The sequence below is a fragment of the Hemiscyllium ocellatum genome, chromosome 25, assembly GCF_020745735.1.
Source record: "Hemiscyllium ocellatum isolate sHemOce1 chromosome 25, sHemOce1.pat.X.cur, whole genome shotgun sequence".
In the NCBI taxonomy this organism is placed as follows: domain Eukaryota; kingdom Metazoa; phylum Chordata; class Chondrichthyes; order Orectolobiformes; family Hemiscylliidae; genus Hemiscyllium; species Hemiscyllium ocellatum.
The window spans coordinates 53516670-53543578 of NC_083425.1; the positions used below are offsets into that span (position 1 = coordinate 53516670).

The window sequence follows — 26909 nt, forward strand, 5'->3', positions numbered from 1 at the left end:
CAGGTGAATTGGCCATGCTAAATTGCCCGTAGTGTTAGGTAAGGGGTATATGTAGGGGTATGGGTGGGTTGTCGCTTCGGCGGGTCGGTGTGGACTTGTTGGGCCGAAGGGCCTGTTTCCACACTGTAAGTAATCTAATCTAAAAAAAAACCCACCTGGAGACAATATTCAGGATAGCATTTGGAGTTATGTAAGGTATAATCATTCGGTATATAATTTCAGAAGCACATCACACACAAAGGGTCATATAAGCAGATTTTATTGATCTAAATCTCATTCATTTGTGGAGGAGTGTAACAAAGTTTATTTTATATAAATATCCATTTATAGTACGTTTCCTCTATAATTGGAATGTAGGAAGCGAGGTTTAATTAATGTTTTCAGATCTGTTTAATAAACAATAGAAACTGTTGCAGGCTCAAGTAGTAATTCTTAGAGCTGTAGCAAATGTTAAAATATGTTATATATGTAACAGAATAACTGGAAGAAAATAAAGTACAAAAAAATCAGTATTCAAGGCACTGAGGATGGTAGAAATTACATTTCCAGTAAATGACAGGAGTGGAGAAAATTTGTCAAAGGCTTGGGTCCTGCTTTGAGGCTGTGTCCATCAAGATTGTGAACCTGGAATTGCTGACAGTGTTCCCCTCTGCCCTCCCACACCCCATTGCTCACTTCGATGAATGGGCTATTCTCAGGAAGGGTGCTCATTCTCACCAGTGATTGCAATGACATATAAAATTGGCACAATGATCCCTGTGAGGAATGACTTGAGACTTGCTCTATTTGCATGTAGAAGGCAGAATTAGATGTAGGTGGTAGGGGTCTGGACAGTGAAAGCTTCATATCGCCTCCTATGGGGAAGACAAATTGTATTAAAGGGACAATCTAGCATTTAAGTGGCTATCAATGGATCAAGTAGCTGTGGGGAGACAGGAATCTCATCTGCCCCTCTGAATGCTGCCAGCCAACAGCTCTCCATTGAAAGCAGTGTCACCAGGAGCAATAGTGGAAATAATTAACTCAGCTGAGGCCAAGAATCAATGAGGGGCCCAGCCCTTAGTTGAGTCAGGGTGGGGTCATGAAGAAGAAAGTATTGGTTGAGCTGTAGAGGATCAGTGGGAAGGCCAGGGACATGGCTCTGAAAGGGCACCACCTTCCCGATTGCTGGTCCATGCATATGTGCCAACGATGACCCATCTCCCTTGGAAGCCAGCAAACAAACACACATCATGGTTGAATACCAGTGATACTGGGAATGAGGGCCATAAATGGTCATGCACTGGCCATCTAAGGACCTCAAGTGGCATCGAGGTGCTTCACAGCACCAGGGACCCAGGTTCAAATCCAGCCTTGAGTGACTATCATTTGCACATGCTCCCAGTGGCTGCGTGGGTTTCCTCCCACAGTCGAAAGGTGTGCAGGTTAGGTGGATTGGCTGTGGGAAATTCAAGGTTACACAGCTAGGGTGACATGCTCTTTGGAGGTTGGTGTGGGCTGAATGGGCCAAATGGCTTTTCCTGACCTGAATGTACAGTGGGATCCTAACCCCCACCCTCTTGCCCAATTAAAAATCCTCCACCTCCAAACCTGTCTAAAATCCACCCAATGTGCGTATGGGCTGCCTCACGAGCACTCCTTCGATTAACAGTGCGGGCTCCATAAGTAAAATAGCCAGACAGAACAAAGAGCACTGTCACAAATCAAGGACAGCACTGAGGAATACACAGCGAGTTTCAGACATTATACAGAGGACTCAAAACCATGTCTCTCTCTCTCCACAGATACTGCCAGACCTGTTGAGTTTGCCCAGCATTCTGTGTCTGTTTCAGATTTCCATCATCCCCAGGATTTTGCTTTTGCTCGAAGGAGTACACTGAGTCAGGCCTCAGCAGACTTCGCATCAGTCCTGGATGTGTGTCTCACTGGCAAGGCCAGGATTTACCACCCAGCCCTTATTGCCTGTGTTAGCTTCTGCAACCATGGCAGCTCATCTGGCTTAGGCAGCTCAAATGATTCACATCAAAAACTTCAAGTTACAGTGAGCTTGGCTGCTGGGGCTGGCATGGCGGCTCAGTGGTTAGCACTGCTGCCTCACAGCACCAAGTACCCAGGTTTGATACCACCCTCAGGTGACTGTGTAGAGTTGGCATGTCCTCCCGGTGTCTGCGTGGGTTTCCTTTGGGTGCGTCAGTTTTCTCCCACAGTCTAAAGATGTGCAGGTTAGATGTAATGGCCATGGGAAATTCAGGGTTACACAGGCCTGGGTGGTATGCATTTTGGAGGGTTGGTGTCGGTTCAATGGGCCAAGTGGCCTTCTTTTGCACTGTAGGGATTCTATCACTCTAATGCAAGACTCATAATGGGAAGATCTATTAAGTATTGAAGCACTCTCGACCACAGCTCAAGAATCATTCCTTAATGTGAGGTTGATCAGACTGGGAACCAGCTCCTCCTAGCTGCATAGTAACCTCTTGTTAAGGTGAATGTCTGTTTTTATTGGCTGTTACCAGGTTTGGTGCGATACCATCCATGGTGAAATAGCCAAGCAGCATTTGATAGGAGAAAGTGAGGACTGCAGATGCTGGGGATCAGAGCTTAAAAATGTGTTGCTGGAAAAGCGCAGCAGGTCAAGCAGCATCAAAGGAGAAGGGAATCATTCCTGAAGAAGGACTTATGCCTGAAACGTCGATTCTCCTTCTCCTTTGATGCTGCCTGACCTGCTACGCTTTTCCAGCAATACATTTTTAAGCAGCATTTGATGCCCAGGCACACGTGCATGCACACACACTCAACACACACTACACTACACACACAAAATGACCATTTTTGAGTTGAGCTGATGCCTTCAGAACACATGTACAAGGACACAGCTGAAAAACAATTGCAGCATTAAGAAATTCCAATCTGCCCCTTGCTACCTGAGCTGCCAAGTACTTAGAAATGAGTCTGACCCAGACAGGCAAAATGCACACCACGGTGAGTTTTAAAGACAGCTCCAGATTCATAGTGCACATCACTCTGTAAATTGACACGGTGCCACCTGATTAAACCCCAGTCCCGTTATATACCTAATAAGGTAACTTAGATTCCATCGAAGTCTGCCAGATGGGCAGTAAAGCACACAGCAACTCACTCACCCGGCCACTGGGAGGAAAGTGGGTGGGTGGGATTGATGACCGAACACCAGGACGTGTTTCAACCCCCACCCAAAACTTTCCTCCTCAAGGAATGGATATTCTTGTGGCTTTTCTGGTTTACACAGTTGTAAGTCCCAGGTCAGCACAGGCAACGTGGAGGCTTGTGAAAAGGCAATCCTTGCAGTAAAATGGTGACAGCTGTTTAAACTGGTCAGCAACTCTCCAACTTCAGCAGCTGCTCGGGTCTGTGCCATGGCCCTGGTTAGTTTTATTTTCTGGAACAAGTGGGAGTTTTCAGTTAATCCCTTTGGATCAAAAATCAGCTTCGCGGCATCTAAAAGACAGAAATATTACAGCATTTTAGTTGAGCCTTGTTTTTATTATTATTGTTAGAAATTACTTCAGTATTTCTGAAAAAAAAACTTTATAACAAAATTATGCCACTTTTATGGGAAAAATAACATTAGGTTTTTTTTCTTTTTTTGGCAGAAATAATGCACTCCACTCTCCTGGTTATATTTTTTTTCTTTTTCTATACAGTGAAGGGGGAATCTTCTGTTTATTATTTTTTTTCCCCTTTTTTTTCCTCTTTTCTTCTTTAACCCCCACACTCCCGCCTAACTGCGGTAGTGCTTATTTTTCCCCAGCACCCATGCTGTGTGTGTGCAGGTGTGAGACACAGTGAGAGACACAAAGTGCACAAATCTTTATTAAATTTCCACCACCAGGAAGAAAGGAAACAAAAATAACATTATTACTGTATAAGAGGAGAGTGGTGATTGCCATGGAGTAGGCTGATGATGATTGACAGTTAACTGTCAGGGTTTGTTGACTGTGTTTGGTCAAGGCAATGTCCTGAGAAATTGACCAGTCACCTGTCAGTAGCCATGGGCACCCGTATGGGGCCCAGCTATGACTGTCTCTTTGTTGGCTACGTAGAACAGTTAATCTTCTGTAGTTCCACATCCATTAAAGTTTGTACTTCCACAAATGTCATTTATTGTATCCGTTGCTCCTGATGTGGTCTCCTCTACATTGGGGAGACTGGACGCCTCCTCGCAGAGTGCTTTAGGGAACATCTCCGGGACACCCGCACCAATCAACCCCACCAACCAGCCTAACATTTTAACTCCTCCCTCCCACTCTGCCGAGAACACGCAGGTCCACCGCCGCTCCCTCACCACCCAACGCCTGGAAGAAGAATGCATCTTCTGCCTCTGAACACTAACCCCAGGACATCAATGTGGATTTCACCAGTTTCCTCATTTCCTCTCCCCCCACCTCACCCCAGCTCCAGCCTTCCAGCTCAGCACTGCCATCATGACCTGTCCTATCTTCCTTTCCACCTATCCACTCCACCCTCCTCTCTGACCTTTCACCTCTATCCCATCCCCTTTCACCTATGCTACTTTCTCCCCACCCCCACCCCCCTCTCATTTATCTCTCCACTCTGCAGGCACTCTGCCTCTATTCCTGATGAAGGGCTTTTGCCTGAAACATCGACTTTCCTGCTCCTCGAATACTGCCTGACCTGCTGTGCTTTTCCAGCACCACTCTAATCTAGACACCTGTCAATTTCTGTCAGGTCACCTAATTTGTAACAGGCACATCTTAAAGTGTCCTGAGTTTGCCAAGAATTTAACAGACAACAATTGAGGATGGTCATCCAGACACAATACGGCACACTTGTGTCTGCTGAAAGTTGCATACATAATATTATACACGGCGCTGTTCACACAATAAGAATATGCACACACATGGACTCCCCAAAATGCTGCAAAAAAACTGGGAGAGACAGTTGTCCAAAAATGATGAGGAACAGACTCTGTAAAGAGATGTCATTAAAGTCAGGAGTAATCCTTAGAAAACTTGAGGCAATTGAATTTTCTGTGTGACTTGCACAATAAGTGCAGCTCAGTTGATGATATGGTTCAGTGCAAATTCGATACAAAGGACAGTCAGTGCCTCTCAGTCATCTTTCTGCCTGCCTGCCACCTGTTCTGCTTCAATCGCTCTTTATCATCTTCTTTGCTATTCTTTTTCTTGTTTTCTTCCATTTTCCTTCGAGGGGGGCTTTTGGACTATGTCCCATGATGTTCATAACGGACTGTGTAAGAGTGTGTGTGTTGTAACACAGCATTTGCAAGGAAACTTGCTTAGATTTTCTGCTTCTGATGTGAGAGGCATTCACATCTCGACTGTTCCTCGCTCCTATCAACTACCGCACACTCTTGAATTCCCCCTCCCCTTCTCACCATCCATTGCCTTTGCCATATTGTCCTTTTCATACTATCCCTGACCCCCATATATTCCTCCCTCCTGATCCCCTCTTTTCTCCCCTCTCCTTTATCACTCCCTCCCTACTCTTTTAAGCGAGGGGTAAACAGAGTGGTCAAGTCCCCTGCACATGTGTTGCTGGTCAAAGCACAGCAGGTTAGGCAGCATCTCAGGAATAGAGAATTCGACGTTTCGAGCATAAGCCTTCATCTGCAGACCTCATTTTTTACTCGAAGTCCCCTGCACACTGACCCATCAGATAATCCTGGGACAGAGATGGCACCTGGTTATATCCAGAATAAAGCTCACTCTATTCCTTTTAAGCAGAACAGTAAAGTCTCCATGACTCGTTAGAACTTAAAGGTCCCTCGAATCCTTTGAACTCAAAACAAATTTCCTTCAATTCTTTTGAAATAAAGATGACATACCCTCTACTCTAACCATCAAACATTCCTGAGATAACAACAATTGTTCCCTCCTTATTCTATCCCTATGACTGGTCAAAAGTTTCCTTTTCCATCCCTCAAAACCATAATTCCCCATCTATCTCCATCACACTAGAAAACGATTGAAGATAAAAGGCAACAGGTTGGTCAAGAACAGGTGACAGGGTGTGAGCTCCATTGGTCAAGGCCTTGAGCAGATGGGATCAAGACAACCAGAAACCCATGATACCTTGCACCAGAGAGAACACAGCGGGAGAAATAATAAACCCAAAGCTTCACTGATGACACATTATTGAAAAGAGAATTATTCAATCGCATTTTTAATAAATTGCCTGAAAGCAATGTGTAGAAAGAAATAAACAGAAATGATAGTTACCTGCAGTGCCTCTTGGAGGAACCAACCCGGGAGATGTTCCGTGGAGGACTAACAGCACCATCCAACGATGCTGGAACTGAAAGGTAAATTTAAACAGCAGTGAGATTGTCAGTATAACTGGCTTTAGGGGGCAATCTAAAGCAATATCTAGCTATCACATAATCATACCGCAGCCTGGGAGATCTTTGTGACAACAGCAAGTGTACGCTGGCACACTGGAGAGACTCTACATGGACAGGGGTACCTTTAATGAAACAGGCAGAATTTCCCCAAACATTGCTGGCGTTTCCATGAGATCCTGATCAGTACAAAGTCGAGGGCCTATTCCATAACATAATGACAGAAACATCTCAAAGCGAAGGACAGATTCCAGGTCTGGAGAAGTGCACTCCTTTATTTCCATCAGTGTAAGCTTGTTGTGGCCTTCAGAAGGGTCATCAACAATTATGGGTTTTCATAGAATCCCTACAATATGGAAGTAAGCCATTTGGCCCATCAGGTCTACACTGGCCTTCTGGAGAGCAATCCACCCCTCCTCCCTATCCCTGTAACCCTGCATTTCCCATGGCTAATCCACCTAGTCTGCACATCCCAGAACACTATGGACAATTTAGCATGACCAATCCACCTGACCTGCACATCTTTGGACTATGGGAGGAAACTGGAGCACCCGGAGGAAACCCACGCAGACATGGAGAATGTGCAAACTCCACACAGTCGCCTGAGGGTGGAATCAAACCTGGGTCTCTGGTGCTGTGGGGCAGCAGTGCTAACCACTGAGCCACTGTGCTACCATTTTTCTTTGACTTAAGGATCTCACAAAGATCCCTTAGATCAGAGACTAGGCAATTAGAAATGTGGAGGGTGGGGTAGAGGTAACTTTGTCTTTAGGGTGGAGGTATGGAGGATTAGGATAAAGTGTGGTCTCCAGCATCTGCAGTCCTGAGTTGAAAATCGCAGTGCTGGAAAAACACAGCAGACCAGGCAGCATCCGAGGAGCAGGAGAATCGACGTTTCGGGCATAAGCCTTTCTTCAGGATGGAGGATTGTCAATCAGATTCAATGTAGACAGATGCTGGTAAAAGGTTTGTGCAGTCGTGTATCCCATGAAATTCCTCCCACTGCCTCTAGCGAGCTGAGTATGGCCTAGCAGGAGAGGGAGGGCAATGTATTTCTTACTTTTTAACATATCGCTGCAAGATCTGTTGTGAGTTGGAGCCCACAGTATTTAATATTTGGCTGTAAGGATGACCAGGACATGTTTAACTGATCTGAATCATTTGAAAATCATAGCTAATCATTTGAAAGCTTACCTTTTTCCCACTAATAGTGTGGTTAGTGGACCCCAATGTATAAGAGCTGGTGAACTGGTTCATGTCAAGACAATAGCTTTCAACAGCAATGCAGGATGGGGCATGTGAAGAGAACAAACCTCTCAGAGGTAAGGAGCCACTGTGAAGCAAGCCATTTTTGCAAGAAGTTTTACGAAATGATTGATCGATTGATTGTACTTTGGTACACGTGACAATAAACAGTGAAAAGCTTTGTTCAGCAGCACAGGCAGCTCATAGTAAGCAAAAGACTTAGACAGAAACATACAGCTTACATTGCACAGGCTATGCAACGAGGTGAGATCAATGTTAACAAGATCAGCATTATTGGAGGTGAGAGAATCCAGTCATCAGTCTATTAACAGTTGGGAAGAAGCTATTCCTGAACCTGCTGGTGCATGTGTGCAAGCTTCTGTACCTTCTGCCTGTCGGGAGAGGTTGTAGGAGAGCATTACCAGGTGGGACGGTTCTTTGATGATGTTGGCAGCCTCTCCGCGCCAGTGAGCCATGTAAATGGAGTCCATGGATGGGAGGTTGGCTTCCATGATGGTCTGGGCTGTGCACACCACCTTCTGTAATTTCTTATGGTCCTGGGCAGAGCAGTTGCCATACCACACCATTATGCACCCAGACAGTACGCTTTCAATAGTGCAGCTGTAGAAGTTGGTGAGGGTCCTTATGGACATGCCGAATTTCCTGAGCCTCTTCAGGGAATTATATTATTGTGGCTTCACATCTACGTGGGAAGATCAGCACATGTCGTCGGTTAACATCACCCTGAGGAACTTTTCACCCTCTCCACCTCGGCCCCATCCACATCAACGGAGCTATGTTTTCCGCATTTCTTTCTGAATTCAATGGCCAGATCTTTAGTTTTGCCGACATTGAGAGAGAGAGATATTCACGTTATGGAAAATTCTGATCCTTGATATAATGGACATTGATGAAATCTATCCTTTATAACGGAGAGTTGATCAGCATACAGAAGAATATGTATGCAGGAGATCACATGGGAGAAATCATTTAAAAGGTCTGTGAACCAAGATGCTTCCTAGGTATGGGGGATTTTAGCTCTGACGAAAGGTTGGATACACTGGGTTTGTTTTCACTAGAATCCAGTAGGTTGAGGGATGGCCTGATAGAAGTTGATAAGATTGTGAATGGTGTGGATAGAGTGGAAAGTATGGGACTTTTTCCCAGGATGGAAGGGTCAACTACCAGGGGACACAGGTTCAAGGTGTGAGGCAATGTTTAAATTAGATATGCAAGGCAGGTTTTCCCTGAAAGGGTGGTGAATGCCTGGAACGCACTGCCAGAGGAGATGGCGGAAAAACCTGGACAAATACATGAACAGGAAGCATACGGAGTGATATGGATCCTGTAAGTGAAGACAGATTTAGTTTGGGAGGGCAAAATGTATTGGCGCAGCCTTGGAGGGACAAAGGGCCTATTCCTGTGCTGTATTGTTCTTTGAATAAATCAATTTTTTTATTACATAACCCTTTTTAAAATGTTTCTTGGCAAGCATGTCCTACAAGTCGATCCAATATTTGCAGACGTAAGTCACTTTTACCTGAAGGAAATGCTCACGCTTATGGGTTAGAAGATTGTGGGTGCCTGTTTCCAGAGAGTCTTTCATTCAAAATCTCAGTTGATGTTCCAAGTCCCGCTGAAGGAGTGCCGCACTGTTGGAGGTGCCAATTCTGAATGAAACGTTAACACTCGACTCCCTCAGATAGGGTGTAAAATAAGCCCTTGCTGCTATTCAAAGGAGAGAAGGGAGCCTCTAGCCTGGTGCCCTGGCAAATTACTGTGCCTCAAGTGAACATCACCTGAAACAGATTGGTTATTTACCACACTGTTGGTTATAGGAACTTGCTGTGTACAAAATGGCTACTGCAATCTCTCCATTACAGCTGTCACTCCATTTTAAAGATGGTTGTAAAGCACTTTAGAGTGTTGAGACTTCCTGAAGACATGGCAGAAATTCAAGTCCTTCAATTTTTGAAATTTATTTGTATTTATTGTATTCAAAGTGGGGTGGGTGTCTTGCAGTATTTTACAAGGTGTTCCAAGCAGCCATTTAGGAGTGGAGTCAGACTGAAGGTAAAATGGATACATGGTCGAACCATTCCATCATACTCTGAATAGCACACTGAACATTCTTACATTTATTTACTCTATTATATATAACTTCTTGGTCTACATAAAAATGTTTAAGCCTGAATTTATAAAGCCTAGCGAGATTGTGAATAATATTTTGCTGACAGTAGGAGGTACCTGAGGAATTGAATGTTCACTGTGCTATTCGGAATCAGATGGACTGGATATCCCCCTGGCTGACCTCATTATAATCCCTAGAGCCGCAAAGGCTTTTGGGATGCCCTGAAGTTGTGCAAAATGCCACAGAAATTCAAATTCATGTATCTTCCCCAATCAGGATACCAAAAAAAACTTTCAATTAGCTGATCAGGAACTTAAATATCTGGCCCATTAACAGGAAAAGGTTTCAGAGAGATTGCCATGATCTGGGTCTATCTCCTAAAGGAGGTGCACGAGCTCTCTGATTGGTTCAAGCTGTAAGAGGTACTCACATTGTCGAAGTCCTTTCCGAACCTTGGCCTCTGGAGGGTGCTGAGAGGTTTGTGGAGACACATCTGATAATTCAGCAGTTTTCTCATGGCCTGTACATGACGAAAGGGATAGAAGAGTGGAGTTTATTTGTGTATTGGGGATCCTTAATTCAGGGCCTGGGGCAGCTTTTTGTCTTGTTCAAGCTTCAATCCACAATCGTGAACAGAGCTGGCACTCCCAGTAATGGGGTAGTACTCAACTCTGTAGGACACTGGGTAAACCTGCCCTCTCCAGTGGAAATATAAGATTGCATAGAGATGTGTAAGAACGGGAGTGTTCTCTTGTTATAGAGTCATAGAGTCCTACAGCCCAAACTGGTCCACGCCGACCAAAATGTCCATCCACGCTAACCCCGTTTCCCTGCACTTGGTCCATATCCTTCTAAACCTTTCCTATCCATGTATTTGTCCAAATGACTTTTAAATTTTGCTAATGTACCCGCTTCAACCACATCCACTGGCAGCTCATTCCATACACATACCACTCTCTGCTTAAAAAAATTGCTATTCTTTCCCCTCTAACCTTAAACTGATGCCCTCTCATCCTAGATTCCCCAACCCTGGGAAAAACACTGAGTGCATTCACCCTATCCATGTCTCTCATCATCTTGTAGGGGTGTATAAGATCACCCCTCAGTCTCCCACACAAATTAAAATGTCCTAGCTTGTCCAATCTCTCCCTATAAATCAGACCCTTGAGTCTGGACAACATGCTTTTAATTTTTTTCTGCACTCTTTCCAGTTTAGTAACATCCTTCTTATAGCAAGGTGACAAAAACTGAACACAATATTCCAATAAGGCCTCACCAACATCCTGTACAACTGCAATATAATTTCCCAACTTCTATACTCAATGACCTGACTGTGTACCAAAAGCCTTCATCCCTGCCCTGTCTACCTGTGACTCCACTTTCAGTGAACCGTGCACCTGAACTCCTTGGTCCCTCTGTTCCACTACACTCCTCAAGGCCCTACCATTCACCATGAAACTCTTACCTTGATTTGACTTTCCAAAATGCAAGCCCTCACACTTATCTATATGAAACTCCATTTGCCATTTCTTGGCCCAGCTGATCAAGGTCCTGCTGTAATTCCTGAAGAAGGGCTTATGCCCGAAACATCGATTCTCCTGCTCCTTGGATGCTGCCTGACCTGCTGCGCTTTTCCAGCAACACATTTTTCAGCTATAATTTCTGATAACGTTCCTCACTGTCCACGATATCAGCTATTTTAGTGTCAACTGTTGTCATTCTGGGGCTCACCAGAAAAATCACCAACGATAACCTTCTGCAACGTAGTGCAGTAGATTCTCCTGGAAATAAAATTTGAGGCACTGTTACAGGCAAGGGAAAATGTTGTTGGGGGCAACTAAAAAATTGAGAATTTTTTTTAAATTCTCTTTGAAGACTACCGTATTCTGTGTTAATTTATAAACAAGAGGCATTATAATTTTTTGATTATTCATTCACAGGATAAATGTTGTTAATGTACCTGCTTCAACCACATCCACTTGGTCAGCATTTACTACCCAACCTAATTGCCCAGAGGGTTAAGGGTCAATCACACTGCTGTAGGCCAGACCAGGTTGGATGGCAATTTCCTTCCCTAAAGGACATTAGTGAACTAGATGAACTTTCCTATAAACAATGGATTCATGATCATTATTAGACTCTTAATCCCTTGTTTTTGAGCTGAATTCAAATTCCACCGTTCACCATTTGAACCCAGGTCCCAGAACATTCCTGAGTCTCTGGATTAACAGTCCAGTGATAAATACTACCAGGCCATCACCTCACCTATGACAATCTTGTAACAAAGTTTCTGCTCACCCGTTGCCATGAGACAGAATTTCCCACAAGGCTGATCATGTAAGGTGGGACAGTGGTGGAAGCATTGGGCTAGGGCAGATGGAGACAAGAGGTCATGTGACGACACCCCAGAATGTACCAAAGTTGACAACTTCCTGTTTTGAGGCCAAGACTGCCTGTTGATTCACTTCCTTCTCAGAATATGTGTGCTCCCACTATTTTGTATCTGTAAATCAGTGTCATCGAATTTCAAAATCTACATTTTACCAGCATTTTATTGGTTGTGACATTCCCAGGTCATTAAAGGTAATTGAGCAAGTCTAAGTAGGCTCTGTCTGTACAGCTATTTCTGTTTCTCACTTTCTTTTTCAACTAAAGCTGCAAAGTGAAGGATATTAAGCATTACTTCCTCCATTTAAATGTGTCCCAGGAATCATGATGTGACAAGGAGGAGGAGAACAGTCAAGAGGGGTGTTCCCTCCAACTCTTAATGGATTGATTTGAGGAAAGGCTGAAGTAGCTGGAACACTTCATCCTTGAAAGGGGGTAAGACGGGGCAGAGTTCATAGAAGTGGACAAGGCTGTAAGCAGGATGGTAAGGTTAATTAATTAATACACAGCAGAATTGGAGCAAGGAGAAATTGCCAGAAACTGCTTACTTGTAATTACTGCCTGGAAAAACCCAAGATCTGGATGGTTTTAAAACAAGCAGAAGGAGGATTTCTAACTATGATTGGTTCATTTTGGGGGGTGTCATCACATCACACCAGTGGCTGGTGGGCAATGTTGTCCCATGGCAATGGGTGAGCAGAAACGTTGTTAAAGTGAATCCTGGACAGGGATCCCCCACACAAAAGAAAGGAGCTACATCAAATAATCACGTCCCAGAGTAAACTCCTGGTCCAGCCTCAGTTGGCAAGATAAGGTTCAAAGAGGAATTCCTCAGCTTGCTTTTACCTCAAATAGGCCTTGTTTTTTAAAAAGGTGTTTCGTCCCTTCCAGAAATTACATGTTCTTGGAGTGTGATGTATCTTATGATAAAGTTAAAAGATCACACAACACCAGGTTATAGTCCAATAGGTTTATTTGGAAGTACTAACTTTCAGAGTACTGCTCCTTCATCAGCTACCTGATGAACAAACAGTGCTCTGAAAACTATTGCTTCCAAATAAACCTGTTGGACTATGACCTGGTGTTGTGTGATCTTTAACTTGTACACACCAGTCCAACACCAGCACCTCCACATCATATCTTATGATGAGCAAGGGGCAGAATGATTGCTATCTTTCATTATGTCATTGTTGGCTCTTCCGTACCTACCTTCTGAACGTAACCAACACCTCCCGCCCTCCAAGCATTTCTGAACTGGGAGCATGGAGGAAAGCGGGGGGGGGGGGGGAGGGGAGGAGTGGTGGGTAGATTCCGTTCTCCAAACGGACCTGTTCCGAGATTCACTGACCTCTGACCTCTGTGCTCTTCAGTTTGCGTTTCATAGCTCGACGAAGACACTCCTTCACCTGGGCGGAAAGTTCAGTGGCAGCTTCACTGGCACGTGCCAGTTTGGAACCCAGATCAGTCTTTAACTTCGGGACCTCAGAGACCTGAGAGGATGAACTGAAACAAAGGGATTCCTGAGGGGAAAACATAGAACCAGACGGATGAAGAAGTTGCATTCATACAGCACCTTTTACAACCGCAGAACATCCCAAAGGGTCTTATCGTCAATGAAGTATTTTTGAAGTGCCAGAAAAGCAGCAGCCAATTTGTGTCCGGCAATCCCACAAACAGCAACATGGACCAATAATCAATTTATGAAATTGGTGGAGGGATAAATATTGGCCAGGTCATCACACAGAATTCTCCTGCTCTTAAATTACTTTTTTGTTTTATCAATTCGTGGGATATCAGCTTCACAAGCAGGGCCAGCATTCATTGCCCATCCTGGAAATCCTGCTGCTGAGCTTTCTTGAACTACCGCGGTCTGTGTGCACCCACAATGCCATTAGGCATTTTGACCTAGCGACAGTGAAGGAATGGTGGTATATTTCCAAATCAGGATGGCGTCAAGCTTTGTGATGACAGACTATGTATTATATTGCTGGTTACATTGTTAAATTGAATAAAAGGGCTTTAAAATATGTTTGAAACTCTTGTGAGTGAACTAAATGTGTAACCATTGTGCTGCACATGGGTGAATGGTGATGAATGAGTTTACCTGCACAAATCTGAAACTGTCATGCTTATTGGCTAGAATCTCCAACTGCAGCTTCCTCTCACGGAGTTCACGACACCTCTGCTCCAGCTGAGCCCTGATGCAGTTACCCTGGTTCAGGAGAGTCTGCCGTTCCCGCTCAATTAAACCAATCACCACCTTCAGGGCCTCCTCGATGGCTTCAGTCATGACAGAAAATTTGTTGGTGATTTCCAATTCCACTTGCTGTGCTGTTGTCTGGGATGAGATCAGAACGAGTTTTAAACCAACTCCTTGCCGGAGTGCACCAAGCAACAATTCCTCCAATCCCCCAGCCTCACCCAGCGACACCCAATCCCCCAGCCTCACCCAGCGATACCCAATCCCCCCAGCGATACCCAATCCCCCCAGCGACACCCAATCCCCCTGGCCTCACCCAGCGACACCCAATCCCCCGGCGTGACCCAGCAACACCCAAGCCCCCGGCCTCACCCAGCGACACCCAAGCCCCCGGCCTCACCCAGCGACACCCAAGCCCCCGGCCTCACCCAGCGACACCCAATCCCCCAGCGTGACCCAGCGACACCCAATCCCCCCGACCTCACCCGGCGACACCCAATCCCCCCGGCCTCACCCGGCGACACCCAATCCCCCCGGCCTCACCCGGCGACACCCAATCAGCCTCGGCCTCACCCAATCCAAACTCCCAGTGCCACCAATTCCCAGCTCTCAACTTGAGAAAGGGGTCTGAGTAGAGGACTTTAAAAAGATCTAAGATTTTGATAGCGCAAAGAAGTTGCAGGAACACAGATACAGGAAGAGAACTATACAACTAGGAACACACAACACAGACCAGAGAACACATATGCTACCAGGAACATAAATGACTTTTCTATCAACATTATGCAGTTTCTCTGGTGAACACAGGGTCAAGTAACTCCTACTTACTCACTTCTGTCTGATAGAAATTCAAATAAAACATCTCAAAGCCAAGTTGACTGGGAGTAAGTCAACATTACGTCTTGGTCATAGGGGCTCCTGATCTGTTACAAGGGCTGACCATTTAATTAAGTTGTCCCAATGAACTGCAACAGGTGGAATTGTATAGGGCCTGAATGATGTGCGAAATGGGGCAGAATCCCATGGGAAGTCCAGCAAAGCCTAGCCTGACATTGGGAATAACTCGCAATGTGCTCTTAGTAAATCCCAGCGTTGAGGTCTTATACCTGCTCAGTAACAGTGAGCTGCCTATTCAGGGCATTTATTACTTGATGCAACTATAAAATGGCACATCTCACCTCATTCATACAAGTCTTACTGTACTCACAGAGCAAACCAGGGGCGGAGAATTCTCCAGGTCAAAGTCAGAGCAGTTTCTGGACACTTTCAGCTCACCACTCCCTCCGAAGGTCTCCATGGTGGGCATCGAGCACTAACTCCTCAGGACTCGATACATGGGAAACGGCCACACCATATCCCACATTCAAGGGCATTGGCATGTGCCAGCCTCCAGTAAGGGACAGCACGGTGGCTCAGTGGTTAGCACTGCTGCCTCACAGCGCCAGGGACCCAGGTTTAATTCCAGCCTCGGGTGACTGCCTGTATGGAGTTTGCACATTCTCGCTGTGTCTGCGTGGGGGTGCTCCAGACGTTCTGGTTTCCTTCCACAATCCAAAGATGTGCAGGTCCAGTGAATTGGCCGTGGAAAATGCAGGGTTACAGAGATAGGGTTGTTTTGGTTGGGATGCTCTTCGGCGGTGGAGTTGCGGGGGGCGCGGGGAATTAGTATGGACTTAATGGGTTGAATCACCTGCTTCCACACTGTTGGGATTCTAAGACTCGAACTCTCATGGTACATCTCAGGATCCTTCAATGCTGCACTTCAAGGCGTAAGGTCACTTTATGAAGCTACAGCAAGGATACTGTGAGCTCAGGAACATGCTCTTAGCTCCTAGAATGGACCAGGCTCCTGTACCAAGCTCTTCACTCACTGTCTTTGCACTCCCACACTCACTTTGAGTCTCGCTGGATGCTCATAACATCCCAACCTTGCCTTGCCTTTCTGTGCCTTGCCCCTCAGGCAGGAACACTAGGCTCACTGTTTGGTACAGACACAATGCCAGGGATTGCCAGCAGTCCTCAGGCAACTCAAAGGGAATGCCTTCAGCCAAGAGCAGAGTAAGATAAGAATAGCCTCTGAGGTTAGTCCAGAGACTATTTTCCAGTCAGTCAGCCAGCCACTCAGGGTGGTCAGTCATGGTGCTCCCCACAAACTCTCAGGAGCTGAATGTCAGGGTTACCCCCCTCTCTGGCTGAATATCAGGGAGCACTCCCCCAGCTTGACTCTTTCTGCCTCATTTGGGGGCTACTTTCCTCCTGGAATGAGAAAGGTGTTAAGCAGGATGACAGGAGGTGGCACAGCCTTTATCTTTGGTGCAGGTGGAGAGCTGTCCCATGTGAGTGAGTGAGCAGTGCACAGGGCATGCATGGGTTAGTGGCGTCAGGGGTCAGGATTGGGTGAGATGGAGTGGGAAAGATGCTGCAGGCAATGGAGAGAGTGGTCGATCTTTAGTGGGAGTGGCTTTTTAAAATCAAAGATAGTCCGAGTATGAGGTCTGAGAGAGAAGATGGTGGCACTTTGGTTGGTGGAGTGGACAGGGTCATTGACCTTCTTCCCAGATTACACCAGACTGCACTGACCAGGATGGCAACCTCAGACCAGAGCTGGCACAGTCTGGTGTTGTAACCTCCACTCTGGGGTGGGGGGTGTCCACCCCGCCCCCCCCCCCCTCAACCAACAGGAACTCTATGTCCCTGACCAATTTTCCATCTGGGCAAGAAGCCAGGAACTGTGCAGGGCAGCTCTGCGGACAATTCTCACCTCAGGGCGTAATGCTGTTTTAGAGATGGCACCAGCACCCAGGATGCCAGCCACTCCCAGGAATCCCAGCAGTAGCAAAATGTTCTGGGAACATCATGTGGTAGGACAGGGCTAGAATTGAGTGACAAAAGCATCACTGGGGTGGGGGTAGGGAGTTAATGAGTCCAGTTTGGTAAGATGTAGTTTGATAAGAGAACATTAGTTAGGCCACTTTTGGAATATTCCGTTCAATTCTGGTGTCCCTGCTATAGGAAAAATGTTATGAATCTTGAAAGGGTTCAGAAAAGCTTTACAAGGAGATTGATGGGTTTGGAGGGTTTGAGCTACAGGGAGAGGCTAAATAGGCTGGGGCTGTTTTCCCTGGAGCATCTGAGGCTGAGGGGTGACCTTACAGAGGTTTATAAAATCATGAGGGGCATGGATAGGATAAAGGGCCAAGGTCTTTTCCCCAGGGTAGGGGAGTCCAGAACTAGACAGCATAGGTTAAAGGTGAGAGGGGAAAGATAAAAGAGATCTGAGGAGCAACTTATTCACGCAGAGGGTGGTACGTGTATGGAATGAGCTGCCAGAGGAAGTTGTGGAGGCTGGTACAATTACAACATTTAAAAGGCATCTGGATGGGTAGATGAACAGGAAGGGTTTGGAGGGATATGGGCTAAATGCTGGCAAACGGACTAAATTAGGTTGGGATATCTGGTTGGCATGGGCAAGTTGGACCGAAGGGTCTGTTTCTGTGCTGTACATCTCTATGACTCTCTGTGGTTAGAAAGCTCGCTAATCTACCAAAACTGACCCTTTTCCAAAAATACTTGAGACTCAGTGTGATTGGAGAATGAAAGGCCGATTTCAGAAGATTGGGAAAAACTGAGATTCTTGAATCCTCCATACAGATTAACAGGGGGACACCTCCAGTCCCTCAATACCTGCACCATCGTTCAATTCAATGACCTATATCTTAACTCCATTCACATCCCTTAGCTTCCTATCACTCGGTAACCTCGTCTAACAAAGCTCTAGCAATCTCTACTCTGAGAGCTCCAATTAACCCGCAGCATTCATGGAAAAGCGAAATGTATTTCCACCACCTTCTACCTGAAAAAGATGCTTTGATAAGGCTGTCTGACACAGTCACAGAGATTGCATATTAGTGATAGAAGCTCACAACTTGTTACAACAAAGCTGGACAACTGGAGCATCGTTTGGTGCAATCCTCTGATTGGCAATCATATGGAGGAGTGTGGTGCTGGAACAGCACAGCCGGTCAGGCAGCATCCGAGGAGCAGGAGAGTCAGCATTTCAAGCATAGGATCTTCATCAGAATTTCTGATGAAAAGCCTATGCTCGAAACGTCGACTGTCCTGCTTCTCTGATGGTGCCTGACCTGCTGTACTTTTCTAGCACCACACTTTTTGATTCTGATCTCCAGCATCTGCAGTCCTCACTTTCTCCTAATCACTTGGAGGGATTGAAAAATTCCAACACGCTGTGACTCTGAGGAGGTTATAGAGTTATATAGCAAGGAAACAGGCCCTTTGGCCCAAATCATTCAGGGCAAATGGATGTCCGAAACTGAACTCATCCCATTTGCCTGCATTTGGCCCATATCCCCCAAGCCTTTCCTATCCACATACCTGTCCACATTTCATAGAATCCCTGCAGTTTGGAAACAGGCCATTTGGCCCAACAAGTCCACAACAACTCTCCGAAGAATAACCCACCCAAACCCATTTCCCTACTACCCTATACTTACCCCTGACTACTGCAACTAACCTACACATTCCTGAACACTATGGGCAATTTAGCACAGCCAATTCACCTAACCTGCACATCTTTAGATTGCTTTTAAAGGTTGTAAGTGTACTTGTTGAGATTGTAATTTTATAGTTATATATTTATATATGGTACTAACATTCCCAAATATATCCAGGTGTTGGTGTGGGCGGGGGTAGGGTGCTCACTATTAACTCTAGCTTTGTATTATATTTGAATTCTCCTCATTTTATTGAGGAGCACCTGGGTCAAGGGTGGGGCATTGGTTGAGAGAGGATAAGATGGACTTTTGGAGAGGAAGTGACGCTCCCTGGGAACAAGGGGGAAAATCTCCATTTAGGTACGTTTTATATTTTTTTTATTTAGAAATAGTTTTTTATTATATTGTTGTGAGTGTAATAGAGAGCCTTTATTTTTGTAAATTTTATATGCTCCATGCTCGGGATGTTCCAGATAGGGTTTCCCCTCCCAAGGGGTCTCGGATCTGCCCAGATGATTATGGTTGATCAGTCGGTTAAGTGGTGCACCTGGAATGTCAAGGGGAGTAATTCTCCAGTCAAAAAGGAAGAAAATATTATCAAATCTTAAGAAAGAAAGAGTTGACATAGCTCTCCTACAGGAGACACACCTGTCAGATAAAGAACATTTAAAATTACGGCAGGGTGGATTTGATCAGGCCTTTTTCTCTTCTTTTAGCTCAAAAAGCAGGGGAGTTGTTATTCTTGTTTGGAAGAATTTCCCTTTCAAAATTCTAAATCAGATAAAAGACGAATTTGGACGATATATTTTGATTAAAGCCCTCGTAAATGGAGAGGAATATGGGATTCTAAATTTGTACTGCCCCCCGGCACACCCCTTTAAATTTATAACGGAAGCTTTTTCAAAATTGATGGCCTTTGGTGCCCGTCATACAATTATAGGGGGAGACTTTAATTGTATTATGGATCCGGAAATAGATAGGATCCCCAAGAGTGTTGCTGGAGTATCTCCCAGATCTAGACAATTGGCGGATCTGAATAAAGAATTAGGATTGGTACATGTATGGAGATGTCTTCATCCACAGGGTAGAGATTTTTCTTTCTACTCTAATCCACATAAATGTCATACAAGAATTGATATGTTTTTTGCCCCATCGATTTTTTTAAATTCTATATTATCCTGTAAAATAGGTACTATAGCGATTTCCGACCACGCCGCTGTATATATGGAAACTAAGGCAAGGAACAATGGGACATCCGCTCGGCATTGGCGTATGGACCCCTTCCTGATAAAAGATAGTAAATTTGTAAAGTACTTCTCCCAAGAATTTAAAACTTTTTTAGAAATTAATTCAGGTACGGCTAGCAACCCATCAATGATGTGGGAGACCATCAAAGCTTATGCACGAGGTTTGATCATCTCCTACTCAGCGACCCAGAAGAAACTGAAAGGAGAGCAACAGCGTCTGCTCGAAGCACGCTTAAAAGCAGCTGAAACAGCATACGCTGATAGACCTTCTATTATAAAATTGCAAAGGATTACGGCTCTTAGGACAGCTCTAAACACTACGCTTACTCAAACGGCTAAGAGGGAAATATTATTTGCAAAACAAAGGTTATATGAATATGGCGACAAACCGGGTAGATACTTAGCATTTCTTGCAAAGAAAAAGAAGGCCCCTCAGACTATTACGACTATCAAGGAAAGTACAGGTACCTTGACTCATGATCATAAAAAGATTAATGCGAGCTTTAGAGAATTTTATTCTGAGTTATATAAATCGCAGGATTGTGAAGATAGGACTAGGAGGATGCAGTCATTTTTTAAAAATTTGACCTTTCCGGGCTTGACTCCGGAACAGGTATCGGCCCTAAATACCCCTTTAACAGTCCAAGAAATACTTGACGCAATTAGGCAACTCCAGAGCGGAAAGGCACCGGGCCCAGATGGTTTTCAAGCTGAATTCTATAAAGAATTTACAGAATTATTGGCTGATCCACTTATGGACATGTACAACTTTGCATATAGTCAGGTCTGTCTCCCGCCTTCACTGAAAGAGGCAAATATCTCTCTTATCCTCAAAAAAGGAAAAGATCCAGAAGACTGTACATCTTATAGACCAATATCCTTGCTAAATGTAGATTTTAAAATCCTCTCTAAAATGTTAGCACTGAGACTAGAAAGGGTACTGCCATATATTATAAAGGAGGATCAGACGGGATTTATTAAAGGCCGTAGATCATCCAATAATATTAGAAGGGTCTTGAATATGATCCAAGCCTGCCATCAGGGAAAGATACCAGGAGTAGTAGTTTCATTAGACGCGGAAAAGGCATTCGATAGGGTTGAATGGTCATATTTGTTTTACACATTGGAAAGGTTTGGCGTTGGACAGGTGTTTACCAAATGGGTCTCAACATTGTATAGTGATCCCAAAGCAGCTGTTATTACCAATGGATTAAGATCGGATAGCTTCAGTGTGGGTAGGGGCTGCCGTCAAGGATGTCCTCTCTCGCCATTGTTATTTACGTTAATAATTGAACCACTAGCAGAAGCTATATGGACTGATCCTAATATAACGGCCCCGAGGATTGGTACAGGTAAACACAAAATTACCCTTTATGCAGATGATGTTCTTTTATTCCTCAGTAATCCTCTGATGTCAGTACCTCATCTAATTCAAGTTATTAATACATTTAGTGCATTCTCAGGCTATAAAATAAATTTTTCAAAATCGGAGGCTATGCCAATGGGTGGCCTGGTTATGACACCCCACTTAGTGGACGGATCCCTTTTTCCCTTTCGTTGGTCCCTGGAGGGCTGCTTATATTTAGGTATTTTTATTACTCCAGTATTTGGTCAGTTGTATAGGGCTAATTTTGTGCAATTACTGGAAAGGATAAGGCAGGACCTCCAGCGATGGGGAGACCTTCCAATTTCCTGGTTGGGTAGAATAGCACTAATTAAAATGAATGTTCTGCCCCGTCTCTTATATCCTATGAGAACGCTCCCGGTGATGCTGCCAAGGATAGCCCTACGTAAATTATATGGCTGACTGGGTTCCTTTATTTGGAATCATAGACGGCCCCTTATTAAGCTGAAGAAGCTACAGCTTCCACAGGCAAGGGGAGGACTGGATTTCCCAGACTTTAGAAAATATCAGTTAAGTTCCCTATTAAGTTACACAGCTGATTGGGTCTTGTCTGATCCACAATCAATCTGGCTGGACATCGAGGCCTCTCAAGTAAAATACCCACTTATTAACCTCTTATTTTCAGACAAGAGGAAGATCATTACAGATCACTGTAAAAATCCCATAATACTAAACACAATTAAGGCCTGGAATATAATGCGGCAAAATGAGGGTAATTTACATAAAACATCCCCCCATGCACCGATTGTAGGAGCATGGGGATTCCAACCGGGGTTTACAGATGCCACTTTTAAACTCTGGAGATCCAGGGGTATCTCATGTTTAGGGGACCTATTTAAAGATGGGGTCCTGATGTCCTTTGAACAGCTGCGTCAGAAATTCGGATTACCCAATGGAGACCTCTTTCGATACTTCCAAATTCGAGATTATATACAGAAGAAGATTACGTTAATAGATAGTCTTTATAAATCAGATAGAGAATGTAATGCCCTACGACCAGTGGGGGTATCCTCCGTTAGTACTATTTATCATTTACTACATGATGAAGTGTCGGGAGATGTGGACAATCTGCTTAAAACATGGGATCAGGATTTGGGACTAGAAATCTCTATAGAAACGTGGAATGATATTTGGGAAAATGCTAGAAGAATTACTATCTGTAACAGAACCCAGGCTATCCAGCTGAAGATACTTCATAGGGCCCATATAGCACCGGCTCGATTGGCAAAATTTAAGGCAGGAGCATCTCCAATGTGTCCCAAATGCAAAATAGAGGTGGGCACTCTGGTACATTGCCTATGGACTTGTCATAAGATCCGTAGATATTGGACTAAAGTAGCAAGTACCCTGACAGATATTTTAGGAACGGAAATTAGAGTGGACCCTGTATCTCTTCTTTTGGGCTTTTCGAACGTTTCCTGGATATGCACGGGAAGAGACTATTTTCTATTCTCTCTTTCTGTGCAAGGAAAAATATTTTGATGAACTGGGTGGCTGAGGGCCCCCCTGGACTTTCAAATTGGCACAGATTAATTATGGAATATATTCCCCTTGACTTCCTTACAAATATGGTGCACCGAAAGACTGAATTATTTTATAAAATATGGCAGCCCTTTTTGAATTACATAAATGCAGATATTTCGACCATCCTAACAAGGGTCTTTATTTAGTGAGGATTACAAACCTGGCTGCTCCGGGCCCCTTGGGAGAGGAATCCCACACGAATACGGGTTTTATTACATTTGATGTTAATACATTCCAAGCATGTAAGAGACTTAAGTATACACTCTGGTTAGTTATAGGTTAGATTAGTAGAAAGTTGAGTTTTGGGTTTTTTTATTTTATTTTTGTTTTTGTTTTTTTTTCTTTGTTAAATTTTGACTATTGTATATTTGATTTAATTGTACATCAATGTTTGTATTTGAGAGTTTTGTTTATTTTTATAAACTTGCAAAAATGTTAAATTTCTAATAAAAATATTTATTAAAAAAAGGTTGTAAGTGTACCCACCTCACCCCCTTCATCTCACAGCTGAACCTAAGCATAGTTACAATGTTGTGGTAGACAGTATGAACTGTTGATAAATCACAGACAACAATCGCATCCTTTAGTGCCCAATGGAGCTCTACCAGAAGTACACTGGAAACAAAAAGCATAAACCACACTTTCACTCAACAATCAATCAATCAGTCAGTGTATTGGCTTCAGCAATATTCCTACACCTAACTGGCGACTCCTAGCATGTGTGAATGGAAAACTTGTTGAAGTCCTGGACGGGTGAAGAAGCTATTTGGCACGTTTGCCTTCATTGGTCAGAGCACTGAGTAAAGTAATCAACTGACCGTGATCGAGTCGATGCTTTCCTGCAGCGTTCCGATCTCCTGCAGTGTTCCCTGCAGCTGTTTCTCTGTCTCGAGATCCATGAGGTAAAGCTCTTTCTGAGAAAAAAAAGTGACCAAATGGTGTGAGAGACAATCACAGATATAACTGTCACAGTTTCACCAGGAGGGAGTATGCAAGCAGAAATCTATTCCCTGCTTCTCTGGATTATATTTTAGTGGCATTCCCCAATACTGTACAGAAAACAGAGTTAACTTTTCTTGTGCGTGACCTTCCATTACAAAGGCCTGAAATGTTAATTCTGTTTCTCTCTCCACAGATGCTGACAGATTCAGTGCACCTTTTTTTGAAAATAAACTTTAGATTTCTGGCATTTGCGCTACTGTTAATTTTCAAATGAATCGAAGCTATGTTCACAATTGAAAACTTACAAACCACAGAGTCACATAATGGTTACTATGCAAAAGGAGGGCCATTTGGTCTGATATCTCTACGCCAACTCTCTGAAGGGGCAGTTCACCATGTGACACTTCCTGACTTCACCCCTTAACCCTGCACTATTTTTCTATTATTATGAAAGTTTCAGAGTTGTATTACAGCAAGAGGAGGCATTGTCACTGTCATTTAACAAAGCAACATTCCAATACAGCTTTGTACCACAATCATAACCCCACAATCCAAAGATGTGCAGGTCAGAGTGAATTGGCCATATTAAATTGCCCATAGTGTTCAGGGATGTGCAGGCTAGGTGGGTTAGCCATGGGAAATACAGGGCTCAGGAAGGGAATGGGGTCTTGGTGAGATAGTCTGAGGAGGGTCAGTGTGTGGACTTTATGGGCTGAATGGCCTGCAGGGATTCTGTTTAGATCAGAGTGGTGCTGGAAAAGCACAGCAGGTCAGGCAGCATCCGAGGAGCAGGAAAATCAACATTTCAGGCAAAAGCCCTTCATCAGGAATAGAGGCAGGTTGGAGAGATAAATTTGGGGGGGGGGGGGGGTGGATTGCTGCTGCGGCTGCAGCTGGGGAGAAGGTAGCAAACACTACAATAGATGAGTGGGGGTGTGGATGGAAGAGGCCCAGAACCCACATGTCCTCAGCAGAGTGAGAGGGGGTGTTGAAATGTTGGGTCACAGGGCGGTGACGTTGATTGGTACGGGTATCCCGGAGATGTTCCCTGAAGCACTCTGCGAGAAGGTTTCCAATCTCCCCAGTGTAGACTGCCTGGTCAGGTTCACGCCCACCAACAACCCACCCTCCCATCCTGGCACTTTCCCCTGCCACCGCAGGAATTGCAAAACCTGCGCCCATACCTCCTCCCTCACCTCTATCCAAGGCCCTAAAGGAGCCTTCCACATCCAAAGTTCTACCTGCACATCCACCAATATCATTTATTGCATCCGATGCGGTCTCCTCTACATTGGGGAGACTGGGCGTCTCCTAACAGAGCGCTTTAGGGAACATCTCCGGGACACCCGCACCAATCAACCACACCGCCCCGTGGCCCAACAGTTCAACTCCCCTTCCCACTCTGCCGAGGACATGGAGGTCCTGGGCCTCCTTCACCGCCGCTCCCTCACCAGCTGACGCCTGGAGGAAGAACACCTCATCTTCTGCCTCGGAACACTTCAACCCCAGGGCATCAATGTGGACTTCAACAGTTTCCTCATTTCCCCTTCACCCCCCCCCCCCCTTTACCCCAGCTCCAACCTTCCAGCTCAGCACTGTCCTCATGATCTGTCCCACCTGTCAATCTCCCTTCCCACCTTCCCACTCCACCCACCTCTCTGACCTATCACCTCCATCCCCACCCCCATTCACCTATTGCACTTTGCTACCTTCTCCCCCCCCCCCCCCCCAACCCCACCCCACTTATCTCTCCACCCTGGAGGCTCCCTGCCTCTATTCCTGATGCAGGACCTTTGCCCCGAAACGTCGATTTTCCTGCTCCTCGGATACTGCCTGACCTGCTGTGCTTTTCCAGCACCACTCTAATCTTGACTCTGGTTTCCAGCATCTGCAGGACCCACTTTCGCAGGGATTGTGTGATGAGACCTGGCCTTTCAGATCCCAGCCCACAATGGGACACAATCAAGGCGTGTGTGTGTGTATGTGTGTCGGGGGTGGTGGTTGTACCTTCCTGCTGTGTACCTCCTCTTCTAGTGGGACCACCTGGTGAGTGCGGTGCCCGCTGGTGGTACACACGCAGCAGATGAAAGCCTTGTCGCTCCTGCAGAAGAGCTCCAGGTGTTTCCTGTGGACTTTACATTTGCGTTCCTGGATATCCCGAGCCGGCTCGGTCAAGGGGTGGTCCTGGAAGGCTGGGCTCTCCCGGTGTGGCTTCAGGTGGTCCTCACAATACGATGCCAGGCACACCAGGCACGACTTGGCAGCGCGGAGCTGGGCACCGCTACAGAAGTCACAGGGCACATCCCCTGGGGCCAGCAGAGGCCGGGGTTCAGCAGCACTGTGAGCCCCACACCTGAGAAACTCATCCACGATGTCACAGACCATGATGTTCTTGTGGAGGCTGGGCCTGGGGCTGAAACTCTCCCTGCACTGGGGGCAGCTGGAGGCTCTCCCGTGGAACTGCTGGTCCCAGGTCCGCTCGATGCAGCCCAGGCAGAAACTGTGACCGCACGGGATGGTCACCGGGCTCTTGAACAGGTCCAGGCAGATGGCACAGACCAGCTTGTCCCTGGAGAGTTGTACATTGGGCAGCGCCATACTGCAGTATTCCACTTCCAGCTGCCTAGGACTCTCTCCCCACCCACACACTCTCTCTCTCTCTCTGGCAGCATTTAATACCCGGTTCCTGGCTCCTCTAACACTCACTCAATTGGGAGGGCGAGCAAAAAAATTAAACCTCTCCTTTGGTGAGATTTAACAGCCCATCTCGTTGATTACAGCCGGTTGGAGATTATTAGTGGTTCGAGCAGAGAGACGCTGCAGTGGTGAGTGGAGAAGGGGAAGTCAGTGCAGGATAATCCTCAACACATAGGGAACAGGGATACACGCTCAAACCCATCCAACATGAGACATTCCTGCTGGATATTCCCTTCTCACACAGCACGCAGGCAGCTCTCG

The 26909-nt window shown here is 45.4% G+C and overlaps 1 protein-coding gene across 1 annotated transcript; it reads right to left on the reverse strand.

Annotated features, from left to right (window-relative positions):
* Positions 1 to 265: 265 nt before the first annotated feature.
* Positions 266 to 26885, reverse strand: LOC132827684 (E3 ubiquitin/ISG15 ligase TRIM25-like). Its single transcript, XM_060844342.1, has 7 exons — positions 25959 to 26885; positions 23828 to 23923; positions 14227 to 14460; positions 13471 to 13642; positions 10165 to 10254; positions 6240 to 6315; positions 266 to 3474 (listed from the first exon to the last, which is right to left on the reverse strand). The coding sequence occupies exons 1-7, from the start codon at positions 26547 to 26549 to the stop codon at positions 3453 to 3455; spliced, it is 1281 nt and encodes a 426-aa protein (XP_060700325.1). The 5' UTR covers positions 26550 to 26885; the 3' UTR covers positions 266 to 3452.
* Between the last annotated feature and the right edge of the window lie 24 nt (positions 26886 to 26909).